This window comes from Thermobia domestica, chromosome 13, assembly GCF_964235325.1.
Source record: "Thermobia domestica chromosome 13, izTheDome1.hap1.1, whole genome shotgun sequence".
Taxonomy (NCBI): domain Eukaryota; kingdom Metazoa; phylum Arthropoda; class Insecta; order Zygentoma; family Lepismatidae; genus Thermobia; species Thermobia domestica.
The window spans coordinates 172,920,287-172,936,309 of record NC_137466.1 but is presented as its reverse complement, the minus strand read 5'-3'; the positions used below and the strand labels follow the sequence as shown (position 1 = coordinate 172,936,309).

At 36.2% G+C, this 16,023-nt stretch overlaps 1 protein-coding gene across 1 annotated transcript in view; it reads left to right on the top strand.

The window, feature by feature from the left end:
- The window catches only part of LOC145668761 (rho-related GTP-binding protein RhoE-like), a 281,380-nt gene extending 267,186 nt beyond the window's left edge, over positions 1–14,194 (top strand). Inside the window, exon 5 of the mRNA XM_081736910.1 lies at positions 13,484–14,194. Within this exon, the coding sequence (XP_081593036.1) occupies positions 13,484–13,720 (237 nt within the window). The 3' untranslated portion in view covers positions 13,721–14,194. The remainder of the gene's footprint in view (positions 1–13,483) is intronic.
- The last annotated feature ends 1,829 nt before the right edge of the window (positions 14,195–16,023 follow it).

Genomic DNA, 16,023 nt, shown 5'->3' with positions numbered 1-16,023 from the left:
AACTTGAAAAGCTACCATATTTTCCCATGTACACATAGTCTTGAAAGGGTCATAAAACATTTTTTCCATCTTACAAGTAGTTGAACAGTGTGCAACTTTCTGGCACATCTTGCTTGTTACCTGCTATCGCCCTCCCGCTGACATAAAAGAAAAAACAGTTTCGCCGCTTCCGAAACAACGGGTTCTTTTGGATAGAAAGGGGGAGTGCCCGAAAATACACGTTTTTAATGAGGAGGTTCACTGTTTGTCCACTAGAGTGCAGTGCTGCATAGGTGGAAATACTTTTCTTGCTTTCAAGAAGTTGTAATATGTACACAGGAAATAGAAAGATTGGGTTTCATTTTTTTTTTTTTTTAATGACAGCAACAAGTTCTTGTAAAGTGACAAGGGCTCTTTATTGGTATGATTGCCTGCAGCAGGAGGCAAGAGGGAGCAATTGACCCCCTCCCTCTGGATTTTCTAAAGTTCAAAAATTTTGGAAACACATGTCCAAACATACTGATTTGCTGATTCACATGCTATAGTACTTAATAGTATTGTAGTATACCGATTTTTAAAACCCCGAAATTATTGTAAATATTTAAACTTTTCTAAAAAAAAAAATCTATGTAAACAATTCAAGGCTGGCTTGAGTACAAAATATTAACTGTCTGAATTAAGTCAGTGTTCTTTCGTGGATCTAGTCCACTTTATTGAAATAAGTCCAAAACTTATTTTATTCTATCAGACATAGTACACGTGGAACTCCCAGACAAGGAAATATGAAAGGCATGCGGATTGCATTCCGCAGTTTTATATAAAAAGACCACCTACGTTCACTCAACAAACACTTCAAGTCTATACTTCAATCCTTCGCTAGAAGTTAGCTAAGTTACGTAAGTCAAGGAAAGACGGAGCCTTCGAAGTTTACTTCAACTACCACAAGGATCACAATGTGCTTTTTCATATTACCTTTCCTGATAGCTTTAGATTCCTTGCTTCGTATCTCAAGCACAGCCTTTATACACATTATAAGAGCAAGTAATGAAATTAAAACCTCTTTATCACTCAATTATCAGTTTCCTATTCTCTTCAATTCATATTTGTCTCTATCTCTCGCAATATTCTGTGAGAAATTAACTTAAGATTTTGATAAACTGAAAACCTCCAATCAAGGGTTCGATTCTCAGTTTACGTCCTGGTCCCCGGTGGCTCAGTGGTAGGTCGTTCACTTCTGGTGCATGGGGTTCGTGGTTCGATTCCAGCTCGCGCCAAGTGAACTTTGAGTAGACAAACACCATATGAGTGAGTTTCCTCGGGATTCTCCTGTTTTCTCCCACTTTCTTCATTCCACCATTTCATTCATTTCTCATCATCACCGTCTCCTTTAGCCTAGCCGGCATATGTGTGGGACGTAAAACTCAAAGATTTTTTCTTAGTTTACGTCCCAGTATAAATATTCTTCACAGCATGATAGAATATTTATATTAAAGTACTGTAGTACTACAGTTTATTTTGCTGTAGTTAATAAGTGGTGTATTGTATGTACGCGTGCATGAAAGTGTGTGTGTATTCGCGATTGTTTTTGTATCAGTGTTTTGTCCGCTTTCAAATTGGTCTTTTGCCCTCCCTTACAATCAGTATTCTCCCCTTAGAAAAAAAATCCTGTTGGCGTCTCTGGTTGGCCAATTCCATTATGACTGAAGATACGAAAAAAATGGAAACGGAATAGATATGAGAAAAAAAACGGAATAGATATGAGGGAAAAGTTTGTATGCCAAAACACACTTTCTTCTCATATCTATTCTGTCTATCAATACAAAACTCGGTACAGACATTTCGTATCCCCTATAGTATTTTTCGAGATACATTTGGATTGTGTGCTTTTACCCGGGGTCACTCCAGAGGAGTCCAAAGTTGATTTTTAGAGGGAATTTTCCCGACATTTTCAAAATTGCCCCTCTTCAAGTACATTATGGGCACCAATATATAGCACCTCTGGAAAGCTTGTTTCGTACTGAAGAGACCATGCAATAGCTATTTCATTGTGAGTCTACGATTTTCTGTATACTAACAGGGTTAATGGACCTCAGGGACTTACTCCGTTGTGAATGGCACCTTTTTTATGTATGAACATACCTTTTTTATATTTATCGAATGGACTAGGTTTGATTCGAATATCCGAATGACAGGTTCATGTCCGTTCTTTGTGAGAAGGAGAAAACGACAGGAAACATGTTGTTATTCGTGACTTGTGTTATGTAAAGAGATCAGAAAGGCCTGTCCAATTCAATCGGCCAGCAGAGTGCTAAACTATGATAATTAATGCAGGCAGAAACAGAAGCCATTTGGCGGTGACTATTTTGGCCATACATTTGATCTTTCTTTATTTTAAACAGTGCAATTTGAGTGGCATGATAGTAACAGTTAATTAATTATTTTTATGGTAAAAATGAAACAAAACGAATAGGCCTACTGTGTGGGAAGATCTTAGTAATTTCCACATATTATGAGATATCAAAGATATCCCAGAGGGAAAACAAATTTTCTTCCAATTCATTGCATGAATGGTTATCGTCTTGCTACGCCACTGCACCTCTTGCACTATTGAAGCATCACAAATGCTTTCGAAGTACTATATTGCTTTCTTGCTTACGAGTTTGTGGCTGAGACATTGGATAGTAATTTGTGAGGGGCAAGAAATCAACTAACTGCTTGCTCTCTTCCCATTCGAGGAGAACCTATTTCAAGGTAACACTTTCTTACTCCATATGAAATGGTATAAGCATGAATATATAAATGAAACATGGAATAAGTTCAACATATGAAAAAAAAAATCTCTTAAATGAAGTAAAAATGCGATCTGGGCCAATTTCATGAAAATGTATACCATTAGGACCCTCCAGGAATATGAGAAAATGAAGTCTTTCAGTTTAACGTCCCACTATTATGCCCCTTAGGCTAAGGGGAGGCCCTTAAAGGAAGTGAATGATAATGGAAGAATTGGTGGAATGAAATGGGAGGAAGCGCTAATACTCCGAGAAAAGCCACGGACAGAATGTTGACCACCATAAACTTACTTGGACGGGGATCGAACCAATGACCCCGCGCATGAGAAGTAAGCGCTTTACCACTGGGCCACTGTGCTCCCCCTCCCCAGAAAAAATGTTTTTTAAAAAAGATTTAAGTTACATTAAATATTATTCTGTCGATTTAACTTACGAAACATGGAACGGGTGTACAACACCATTTAAAGAAAACTGAAAATAATTTAAGATGTTGCTGCTATCTCATCATCTGAACAAAATATATTCAGCAAAACGGCAACTAATACACCTAGAAACAATAAAAATATTTATTAAGGTTTCAAATTCTAAAGGTGTCCACATTTCGTATTTTTATAGGTGGTCCCAAGAATTAATTCTTGTTTCTGTAAGAAAAATTCCAAGTTACGGCGCTGCTGTTACGTCAGTCCCTTGGTGACGTAAATGTGTATAAAATTCCCTTCCAAGTTTCTAACGAATTTATTTTTCATTTACCCATCTTTCAACTTTTCACTATCCCGTTTTGTTCTTTTCATACTTTACATCTAGTCTTTTCTCATTTTACTTACAATGTTTTTGAAAATTCACTTCACACTGATATATATTTGACTGTTATTTATGTCGAAAACATTATATTTTGTCATGATTGGTTTGGGGAGGGGGCGAAGGAGGAGAGGAAATATTTCGTGATGATAAAGATGATGGCGATGATTATGTGAATGTGTGAATATCTCCCCCCTCCCACACACACACATCTCCGCTAATTTGAGAAGAACAATAGAACGAAAACAGAGCTTTTGTGCTGAGGAATGGTTTTCGTTGATTCTGACATGCAAAACCACTTGACAGTGTTGGAAAGTTTTAATTGCTCCGGTCAATTTTGCGAACCGTATATAATGCAGTATTCAAGAGTTTCCGTACGAAACACTCCATGTGTATGTGATGTTTGTGCTTTACTGTTCATATTTTAAATTTTAATTTGTTTTTAACGGTGACGAAAGGTGTCACGACATGACTAACAAAACTTTTTTTAAAAAGTTGCACATCGAGCTTACAAGGTTAACTAAAGCTTTTCATAGAATTTGTGTTAACACAAATACTCCTTCCAATGTATTTTATTTTTGCAGTTCTTACTTCAGTGCATTACCCTCCATCTCTCTCTCTCTCTCTCTCTCTCTCTCTCTCTCTCTCTCTCTCTCTCTATATATATATATATATATATATATATATATATATATATATATATATATATATACTATGTGATCAAAAGTATTCAGACACCTGGCTGAAAATGACTTACAAGTTCATTGCGCCCTCCATCGGTACTGCTGGATTTCAACATGGTGTTGGCCCACCCTTAGCCTGATGACAGCTTCCACTCTCGCAGGCATACTTTCAATCAGGTGCTGAAAAGTTTCTTGGGGAATGGCAACCCATTCTTCACGGAATGCTGAACTGAGGAGAGGTATCGATATAGGTCGGGGAGGCCTGGCACGAAGTCGGCGTTCCAAAACATTCCAAAGGTGTTCTATAGGATTCAGGTCAGGACTATGTGCAGGCCAGTCCGTTACAGGGATGTTGTGGTCGTGTAACCACTCCGTCACAGGCATGCAGTATGAACAGGTGCTCGATCGTGTTGAAAGATGCAATCGCCATCCCCGAATTGCTCTTCAACAGTGGGAAGCAAGAAGGTGCTTAAAACATCAATGAAGGCCTGCGCTGTGAGAGTGCCACGCAGAACAAGGGGTGCAAGCCCCCTCCAAGAAAAACACGACCACACCATAACACCACCATCTCGAAATTCTATTGTTGGCACTACACACGCTGACAGATGACGTTCACAGGGCATTCGTCATACCCACACCCTGCCATCGGATCGCCACATTGTGTACCGTGATTCGTCACTCCACACGTTTCCCACTGTTCAATGGTCCAATGTTTAGGCTCCTTACACCAAGCGAGGCGTCGTTTGGCATTTACCTGCATGATGTGTGGCTTATAAGCAGCTACTCGACCATGAAATTCAAGTTTTCTAACCTCACGCCTAACTGTCATAGTACTTGGAGTGAATCCTGATGCAGTTTGGAATTCCTGTGTGATGGTCTGGATAGATGTCTGCCTATTACACTTTACGATCCTCTTCGACTGTCCGCGGTCTCTGTCAGTCAACAGACGAGGTCGGCCTGTACGCTTTTGTGCTGTACGTGTCCCTTCAAGTTTCCACTTCACTATCTCATCAGACACAGTGGACTTAGGGATGTTTAGGAGTGTGAAAATCTCGCGTACAGAGTTCTAACACAAGTGACACCCAATCACCTGATCACGTTCGAAGTCCGTGAGTTCCGCGGAGCGCCTCATTCTGCTTTCCCACGATGTCTAATGACTACTGAGGTCGCAGATAATGAGTACCTGGCAGTAGGTGGCAGCACAATGCACCTAATATGAAAAACGTATATTTCTGGGGGTGTCCGGATACTTTTGATCACATAGTATATATATATATATATATATATATATATATATATATATATATATATATATATATATATATATATAGAGAGAGAGAGAGAGAGAGAGAGAGAAATAGAGGTAAAGGTAACCTCGCTTTTTGTGGAGGTCTGTGTTCCATTGACCCTCACACCGTGAGTTGAATGCGAATTGTGGCAATTCAGTTACACCGTGAACTTGGGTTGCGGCATCGTGCATCGCGAACTGCTACCGGCTGGTCAAAGCAGAACATTAATGCAACTGTGTACTGTCAGCAGTTGAGTCGTGTTCAAGAAAAATTCAAGACCCTGGAGCCAGCACTTCTCAATCGCTAACGGGTTGAAACGTTACGGGACACTCTATAATCACCACACCACATGGCTATATTCACCCGAGACACCATTTTACGCCTCGGATGGGAAACACTATTGCATTCGCCATACTCCCCGAATATTGCACCGTCCGATTATCACCTGTTTCATTCCTTGGACAATCACCTTAGAGGACGTCAGTTCAAATCCCTAGTAGAGGTGCAAAATGCGCTTGATATCTTCTTTGCTTCATGACCCACCATGTTCTACCGCGATGGAAACCATGGTCTTCCAGAACGTTGGCAGAAGGTCGTCGATGCTGATGGGGCTATTTTTGATCTTCCAGGTGCGTGTTAGGTGACATCGATGTTTGAAGGTGATGGGTGAAAAAGCGACAGAACTTTTATATATATATATATATATATATATATATATATATATATATATATATATATATATATATATATATATATATATATAGTATATAACTTTGTGCTTTTCAGGCCCCTGAAGTGATCATGTGTTCGCAACCAGCTAATTTCACAAACATCGAGATCAGAGCTGTAATTAAATTTTTGTTCTATCGAAGAAAGTCACAGAAGCAAATTAATGAGGAAATTAGTGAAACACGATGGAACTTTCCTCCTTATATTGAGTCATATTAAGTACTGAAGAAGTTGGCACAGTTTAAACATGACAATTTCTTAACAGATGTTGCTCCACGTGCAGGAAGAAAAATTAGTGACTGTTGCCGAAATCGTGGATGAAATTCATGACATTATTCTTGAATATTGCAGAATCTCTGCTAAACGTGTGGCAGAGATTGGGGGCATTTCACGGGAGCGCGTCGGTAGGATAATTCATAATGACTTTGATATGCGCAAGCTCTCGGCGAAATGGGTTCTCTCAAAAATCTGTCAGCAGATCAAAAGCGTGCAAGAATGCGACCATCAAGGAAAGTCATCTCCCATTTTTACCACAACGCCGAACAATTTCTATTACGAATAGTAACCTGGATGAAACATGGTTATACCACTACGATCCTGGAACGAAACAACAGACAATGAAGTGGTGGCACTCAGATTGCTCCAAGAAACTTCAAAGACAGAAGTCGGCTTGGATAGTGTTTGCAACATTTTGGGGGGTAAAGATGGAGTCATACTCATGTACTACTTGCATAAGGGTCAGACACTTAATCCAAATGTTACTCTGCAAAACTAAAAGACAAATTGAAAGAGCAGCACCACGGAAAATCGATAAAAGGAGTTCTGTTCCTTCAGGACAATGTCCCTATCCATCAAGCACTGCAAACACAATTAACATTGCATAATTTAGGTTTAAATGTCTAGACCATCCTCCTTATTCCCCAGATCTAGCTCCGTTAGACTATTACTTATTCTACAAACTCAAACAACACTTGAGAGAATGTCATTTTGAATCTGATAAGGAGGTGATTACTGCAGTGATTAGTACGAAACAGCGGTGTAAATCTTCAGATTTTTTAAAGAAGTCTGGAAACATTGGAACATCGTCCAAGGAAATGTATTGAACTTCAGGGGGAGTATGTAGAATAACTGTTAAATTTCATTATTCCACATGCACTACTTGTGTGTTGGACTACGAACTTTTGAGCAGCCCCTTATATATATATACAGGGGCGGATCCAGGATATGATCAAGGAAGGGGCTAAACCATATTTTGTCGTTTTATCCAGTGTATATCTGAGCGTCAAGGGGAGAGCTATAGTCGCTATAGCACCCCTTGGATCCGCCAATATATATATATATATATAGTACAGGGCAGGAACACGTACCTGTGACGTCTTAGAGTTCCTGCCATTTTGTGGATTCTTGGGGAAACTTCTGATACCATGGAATGCACGTAGTTTGTAATGCACTATTGTGTACTGTTGCAATTGACAGTAAAACACGTTTGAAACAACAAAATGTTTCTCATTTTTTTCTCGTGCTATATCTTTATGGTGGTGCAGATGTTCATCCATCTCCTTACATGTAATGTTTACATATGAACTAACCTTCCATTTGCATATTTAAGATTTTTAAATTTTTTTTACCATTTTCGAGAAAAAAATAGTTGCCATGACTTTTGCAATGGCCTTCATATATATATATATATATATATATATATATATATATATATATATATATATATATATATATATATATATATATATATATATATATATATATATATATATAATTAGAAATAGAAATAGAATTTATTAATATGTATATGAGTACAAAACAGTTACTTAACAATCTTTATAGTGATTCAGGGAGAGGCTGAGCTTCTGCTGTTTGTGGTTCTCTCTTTCAGAATTTATTTACATATTATAGGATGGCGGGTAAATACTTAATATATGTAGATAACGCAAAGTTACATGAGGTTATAAATATTTAATTAGTTCATGGTAAAAATAATAACAATAATAATAATGACACATTAACATGGTATTGTCTCAATTTTTTAAATACTCGTTCAGCTGTTTTTTAAATTTGCTAAAAGTTTGTAGTTCTCTGATACCTAGGGGAAGGGCATTCCAGGCCTTAATACATTGGTACCTGATGCTTTTGATGCCATAATATATATATCAGGAATGGAAATAAGCAACAAAATTTTAATCGCCCAGAAAAAAGCTACTAGCCCACATCTCACAATAGAAATCTAGAAATCATTTACTTACCTTCGATGTGATATTAAATACTCGCCCACACCGATGAACCACTCGCCTCGGGCGAGTGGGTGAGTGTTTATTTGCATCCCTGATTTATAGACCTATATCTATATCTATCTATCTATCTATCTATCTATCTATCTATCTATATCTATATCTATCTATCTATATATACAACGAAGGGGGTGCATGTGCACCTTTGTACCGGCTCTGTATATATATATATATATATATATATATATATATATATATATATATATATATATATATATATATATATATATATATAGGATCAAAAATGTTTCCGTTCAGAAGATTTCAACTTATGTATTGTATTATACCTTACAAAGTACAGAAGGGAAATGATAGTTTCTTTGTATTTTCTGTAGACATAACAAAATATACCATTTAAGACAGATAATACAGAAAAAAATCAAGCACACAAAGAATATTGGTCATTCTAATAAAAGAAATACTGACCAAAGCTTAAAAACACACGATATTTTAAAATTATTATGAGTTACAGTTTCGGATATCTACCATATCCTTCATCAGACACTATATATACACTAAAAACATAATTGAAGATACAGCCATATATTCTGTCTGTATCTTTATTTGAATATATAGCTGTATCTTCAGTTATATAATGTATATATATACAGGGCCGGAGCCAGGATTTTCTGAGGTGGGGTGCACCAAATAACTGCTAGTACATTTCAATTAAATTGAGTTTTTTAAATGTGTCTTGAGGCATCTGTGGTGTGAATGAGGAATTGCCCTGGAAATGCTAAGTATCTGCTCTCGATGAATCCTTTCCCTTCAATCTTCAGAAAATTGACTGAAACTGTTGATTTTGCAAAACTTACTGCTAGTTTCTCACTTTAGGTAGTGTAAATTTACAACGAAGGGGGTGCATGTGCACCTTTGTACCGGCTCTGTATATATATATATATATATATATATATATATATATATATATAAATAGATAGATAGATAGTGTGTATATAATGTCTGGTGAAGGATATGGTAGATATCCAAAAGGCTAACACACACAGTTTTAAAATACAGTGTGTTTTTAAGCTTTGTTCAGTATTTTTTAGTTACAATATCCAATATCCAATCCGAAGCCATGGATAGTGTTATTAATATTGGTCATATTAAAAGGCAAAAAAGTTTCCATATACATAAACAATCTACGTAAATACGCACATTTGTTTACCTTTGCGACCGCAGTTGGTCCTTCTTTAGTCTTGAATATTTTTCATGTTAGTTTCAACCGTGACATATTTTAATGTAACTGAAGGTTGGATTTTTTCTTCTCTCTTCACATAGGACTTTCTTTTACTTGAATGTTAAGGGAGGAAAAAAGAAAAAAAAAACGTTCCGAAGTTTTTGGCAAAAGGACACTTTTTTTTGTACTTAAATATTATGAAAAGAAAACAAGAAAGGTTCCGAAGTTATTGATAAAAGGACATATCATTATGGTTTGGCAACTGTACTTCCCATTGGCATGAAAACTAAATATGTTAGAAAAAACATTGAAATAGGACACATCCTTTTACTAGGGACTGTGTTCCCTTTCGTCATGAAAAGGAAAACAGAACGTTCCAAAGACATCCTTTTACTAACGATTACATTCCAACCCTTTCAATAGGAGCTTTCGTGGCTCAGTGATAGAGCGCTCACCACTGGTGCATGGGGTCCCTGGTTCGATCCCAGCTCGCGCCAAGTGAACTTTGTGGTGGACAAATACTGTGTGCGTAGGTTTCCTCGGAGTTCTCCCGTTTCCTCCCACTTTCTTTAAACCACCGTTTCACCCATTTCTCATCATTACTGTCTCCTTGAGCCTAGCCGGCATAACCTTGGGACGTAAAACTCAAAGATTTCATTTTATATATATTTTTTTCCCAACCATTTCGTTATAAAAAGAAAATAAGAACGTTCCGATGTTATTAATGAGATGAGACATCCTTCCACTAGCAACCCTGCTCCTGTTCGTCATTTAAAAACTAGAGTATGGTTGTCAAAATGTCAAGTTGGAACGTCTTAAATATATGCAAATAAATAATAAATGCATTTCTGTTTTAGCATTCTGTATATAGACTTTATAAGGAATATTTGGACAGTAGCTGCCCAGAGAAGACGTGGGCTGTGTCTTTAAATCCCTCTTTGAAATTCTACCTGCATTGTACACGGTGGCAACGATAAGAACCATATTTTGTTGCCCTTGTACGAAATGCAATGTATTAGGTATCCAGGTGATGCGTTCTCATCAAAGTTTAAACCAGAAGCAGGAGAAGGGTTATAAGGAAGCAGGACTCCCTGAGGAATCAGTGGATGTTCCTCTTTCACCCTCCCCGTAACAACTCCCGGGTTCAATCGATAGGGTGCAGAAAATGTTACCCCAGACGATGTTATAAGAACACAGGTAGAGAGGGAATAGGTTTAAGGAAAAGAAAGAAAGGAAAAGAAGTAAGGAAAAAGAGAAGAGCTTTTTGGAGTAATGTCGCCGCTGAATATGCATAACCGTACGAAACACTCCTTATTAATTATTTATGATTGTCGTTAATTGCTTATTATGGAAATATGGAAATTAAGAGTTGAAAAGCTACAAGGGTAGGAATTAATTAGCCGTGCTTCAAATAGGATCTGTAATTCTGATTGCGAATAGATCCCTGAAAAATATCTTGAATAAAGGATATCCGCTTTTCCTGATCCTTCGTGATTTTCAGATCTTCAGGTAGCTCAGTGGTAAAGCCTAAGCACTCGTATTCGGAGCCACAGGTGCGGGATTCGATCATAGGCCATGTAATTTTATGGTGGACAATAAGTTCATTTTTATTATTATTATTTTCCCGTTTCCTTCTAATCTTCACGTTCATGGTCTAGTGGCTAGTCATCCGTGTGATACTTGAGATCCTGAGTTCGATTCCTAGTCAGAGAGCATCGAATGCACTGCGATGGTTCAAAGTCCACTTTAAAACTATAGATCTTGTCCTATATAACCTTGCTACTGACAAAGGGTGTAAAATCAAACCATGATCCTCCTATTGTCTTCATTACTACCGCCAGTTTTTACCCATTTACGTTTCTAATCCGTTAGGGGACATGGAATAACTCTAAAAGACGTTACACTGAATAATTAAGCTTTCGCTTCTCAGAGTTTCAGTTTGTCAGATTTTAGACTTCTCAACTATGTTATGGATAAGTATTGTCAGAGCTCCTGTGTCAAAGTCAAATCTGTAAGAGTTAACGCGAATATTTTTATGATATGGTACAATGTGTTCTAAAAATACGTTTCGTTTCCATCCTTAACTCTATATTCGTAACAGAAGTGGTAAAAATCAAACCACTTCCGGTTTCAACACTCATCACCATAAAGCGAAAACGGCAATAGTTAGCGAGAAGTGATGTTTTAAAGTAAAAACCGGTGTCTACAAAAACCGGAAACCGATATTTCGGTTTTGTCCAAAATGGAATTTTGGTTCTTTACTGAAACCAGCGTGATTTTTGCTGAAGCTGATAATCCATTCTTGTTCTTGTATTTCATTTCCAAACCAGTTTACTATGGAGATAAAAAAAAAGTTTTTAATAGAAAGCTGAACCAGTTTGGAAACTGAAGCCGGTTTGATAAGAGAGCGAAGTCAGTATTTTTACAAAACAGAGCACGTACTGAAAATAACGTTTTTGAGTGTTCAAAAACCGGTTTTTGGCTTTTTTTAGAAACAGAAAAACTGGAGTTTGTGCTCATTACTAGTTTTGGTACGGATTGAGCTTTGGAATAATAGATTCTTCTTACGTCCTTATACTTGTATTGAAAATAGAAGTGGGAAATGTATCATTCCAGGTTTCAATATTGAATCCCTGTAATTTGGAAGTCTACCGTAGATTTTACAATGTGGAACTATACTTTTGCTGTGTTTACCTGATATGAAATGTTCCTGAGTTCATTTCTGGTAACGATGCTAATGTGTAGTCTATGAAATGATGAAAAGAAAGAAAAAAGGCCAAAATTATTATAAAATTTCAAAATTATAATAAACTTTTAAACTTCAACTTCGTGTACTCTAACTATAATATTAGTCAAAGATCAATATATTGGGGTGTTCTGAAAATGACGCCCATAGACAACAGAGCGCCACTCTTCAGGTCAAAATAAATCGAAAGTGTTATATAATGGTATTCCTCCCGGAGTCTCGTTGAGCCGCTATGAGGAATCAAAATTTCATTATATGGTAACATTGCAGATTAACTTGGAACCATTAGCATTGCTCTGCGAATCTATCACGCAGTTACATCAATTGTTACGCTAATGAATGGTGCTAATGTCAACATCTATCGATTTTAACTGTCATCTGGAAAAAATCGATGTAACTATTTGATAGATTGCATTATAGGTTTTAAACGATACTGCACTAGTGACCTTTTCCGAGTTATTGTGCCTTTTCGGAACTGATCTTTTCTCTTCTGCTGCAGCGTAAACAGTTTTTGTCAATATTTAATTTAAGGTGTAAATAATGCTAGTACCTCATTCCCAGCGTTTTTTTTTTTTTTTTTTACTAAATCATTTTTGTGGTTGAACGTTAATATAATAGCTCTAAAACAATTCGTTGGGACTAGAAAACTCACCTCATTTACCCAGTTGATCACTTACTTACCGATTTTCTTGTGTTCATAATTTATTCATGTTTTTTTTCTTTCAGATTACAGTAATTAAATGTTTTTTGTATGTTATAATGGAAAAAGGAAAGTGATACGTACTTTTATTTCTTCATTAAAATTGAAGTCATTTTTTGGCCTAAGCCCAAAATTTCTTAGGCAAAAACACCATTGAAAAAAAAAAAAAACGGTAACTGAAATTATTAGATTTTTGTTTTATGTCTTCCTTTTAAAACTAATGTTTATGATATATTAATGAATGACGCAATTTTATTGATTGGTTTTCTGTTTTACTATTTTTTCAGGCTGTAACAGTTAGTCGACAAATTGCAGCGACAACGTACGTGGAGACATCAGCGAAAACGGCGAGCAAAGCGGTGCGAGACGCCTTTGAAGTGGCCGCCCTGGCGGCGCTGGGGAAACTCAACAAAAATCATGTTGTAGTTCAGAGACAGAAGGCTTACGTCCATGCAAGGAGTAAGAGCAAATTAGACCTTAAAGCCGAACTGAAAGATAGAGCGAAAAGTTGCTCTATTATGTGAGAACAGAATGAACTATCATTGTTTTTAAAAACAAGGAAAGTGATAAGAGACATTGTAAACCGCAATTAAATGTTGTACGCGAAATTTTTAATTGTGGTTTAAGAACGGCCATAAATTGGAGTGCAGACTGTTGTTTGAACGTTATAATACTATAAAAAATATTAATACTACAAATACTATGTATTAAAAAGAAATGATGAAGAGAAATTAACCAAATCAAGTGGAAGAAATGTTTTTAAGAAAAGATAGATAGATAGAGGAGAGTTTTAAAAAAAATGTGATGTTGAATTTAATTCACGAATACTATTTTGCTATAAAACAATAAAAAAAATGTTTTTGTGAATATGTGTTTTGTACAAAGATATAATTATATATATATATTATACTATATACCAAAAAGTGCGTCTATTGAAAACAAAAGTGTAATTAAAAATTTGTTACGTTGTGTAAAAATAGAAAATGACAATAACAAAACAGAGTAGTTATTTATTTTACAAACAGTTCTAACTCATCTATCTTCAACAGCGTAGGCTATGCCAAAACTAAGGTTGCCAAGTGACTGGTTACAGTGAGGCCAACCTGAAACTTCATAAAATTCCGTCTTGAGAGACAGAAATTCCCATTTTGCTGTTGAATTTCCCACGTTACACTTATTACATACTAAAATTTGAATGAACTTATCTATGTCTGTGGTCAAGAAAATTTTATTAGACGTTTATATGTTTCAACTCTTTTAACAATATCTCGTTAACCACAAGCTCTAAAAAAGTAGCCATTTTTACTGATCGATTGCGAATTTTGTGTAGATTGTTCAGTTCTAGTTGAATATTTTTTTTTCAAAAATGGACGTTATTTCTTTATTGTATTTTTTAGGGGTACATTAGAAGCTTTGAAATTTCAAAAAGCAAAGCATCAATCCTACGAGTTATACATTCCAACACGACACATTTACATACTGCGTTAGTATATCTTTCCGGCGTTTATTTCATGGCCAAATGACAATGAAAATCGAAGGATAACCATTTCTCCAGTCTAAGATGAATCTTTATTGTTTGGAATATTTTGCCCAATGACCATCATATATCACTGACATTATAATTAATTATGTGTGTAATATATTTCCTTATTACATACTGCATGCAAAAAGAAAGAAAACACTGATCACATATGAATTAGAAAGTAGCCTCAAATCTTGGAAATAGTACGAGATATTGAAAAAATAATCGAAAAAATCTCCCCTTTATGATGCCCCTAGCCAATTTTTATCAAGTTGTTCTTCACTTGTGTCTGTAAAAGGGACATGTATAGATGTTCTGAGGAATGACAAGATAATTCATGCTCATATGTGAATGATGCGCTGTGTAGAGAGCGCAGGTTCAGCTAGTAAAATATGAAAATTTTTACTACTCTATGACACTAATTTTCTTCGATATAGGGTGAGTAATTTATCAGTAAACTCCGACCTTCTACATTTAGGAATAGTTTAGGAATTAATTTTCCTTATTTGAAAGAAAGAATTGAACATGTTGACAAAAGCAAGTACAGTTTATTGTCAGAATTTAATATTGTCCTCACGCCTTTGTGCTTTCATCTTTTACTCAACGTACTGATGCATTTAATAGAAACACTTCATCCTTCATTGAAAAATCTCATCATTTTGTGTGGGAAGTTATTTGTTACTTGTTTTTTTATTTCTGTTAATTATTTTTTCTTTTTACTAATACCAGTGCACAATTTACGTTCCTTGGTGCTTTTTTTTTTTTTGAAAATACAGTAGAGTTCCGATTATCCGAGATAATATGGACCGGATCTAACTCGGATAAGCAAAAACTTGGTTAACACGGATGGAGCTACCTCGTTTTTTCTGGCTATTATATTGCGCAGACGTCACAGCATCAGAATGTCAGCTGGAATGTCTTGCTATTCGACATAGAGCAATGCCTTCTCGATCGCGCTCAAACCATCCATGTGATTGATTCTTCCACCATTTCATTGTCACCTTATTACCAACTTAATTGTTATTGCCAATTATTATTGTCAACTTATTACCAAACTGCTGTTATTTGATCCTCCGACCGAGCTCATCCATTACTATGTTTCAACATATTTCAGGCTCTGTAATTGATGTTCCTGAGCCATTAACGAAAGTCTAAGTTCTGATTAGCTGTATTTTCTAAGGATATGTGTATTCAGCAAGAGACGCAAAATTCAGATCCTAGTATTTTGCAATACTTGAAAACTGCACAGTCAGGTGGCTTAAGCCATGCACGATGGCTAACTAAAGCTAACCGACTACTTCGATT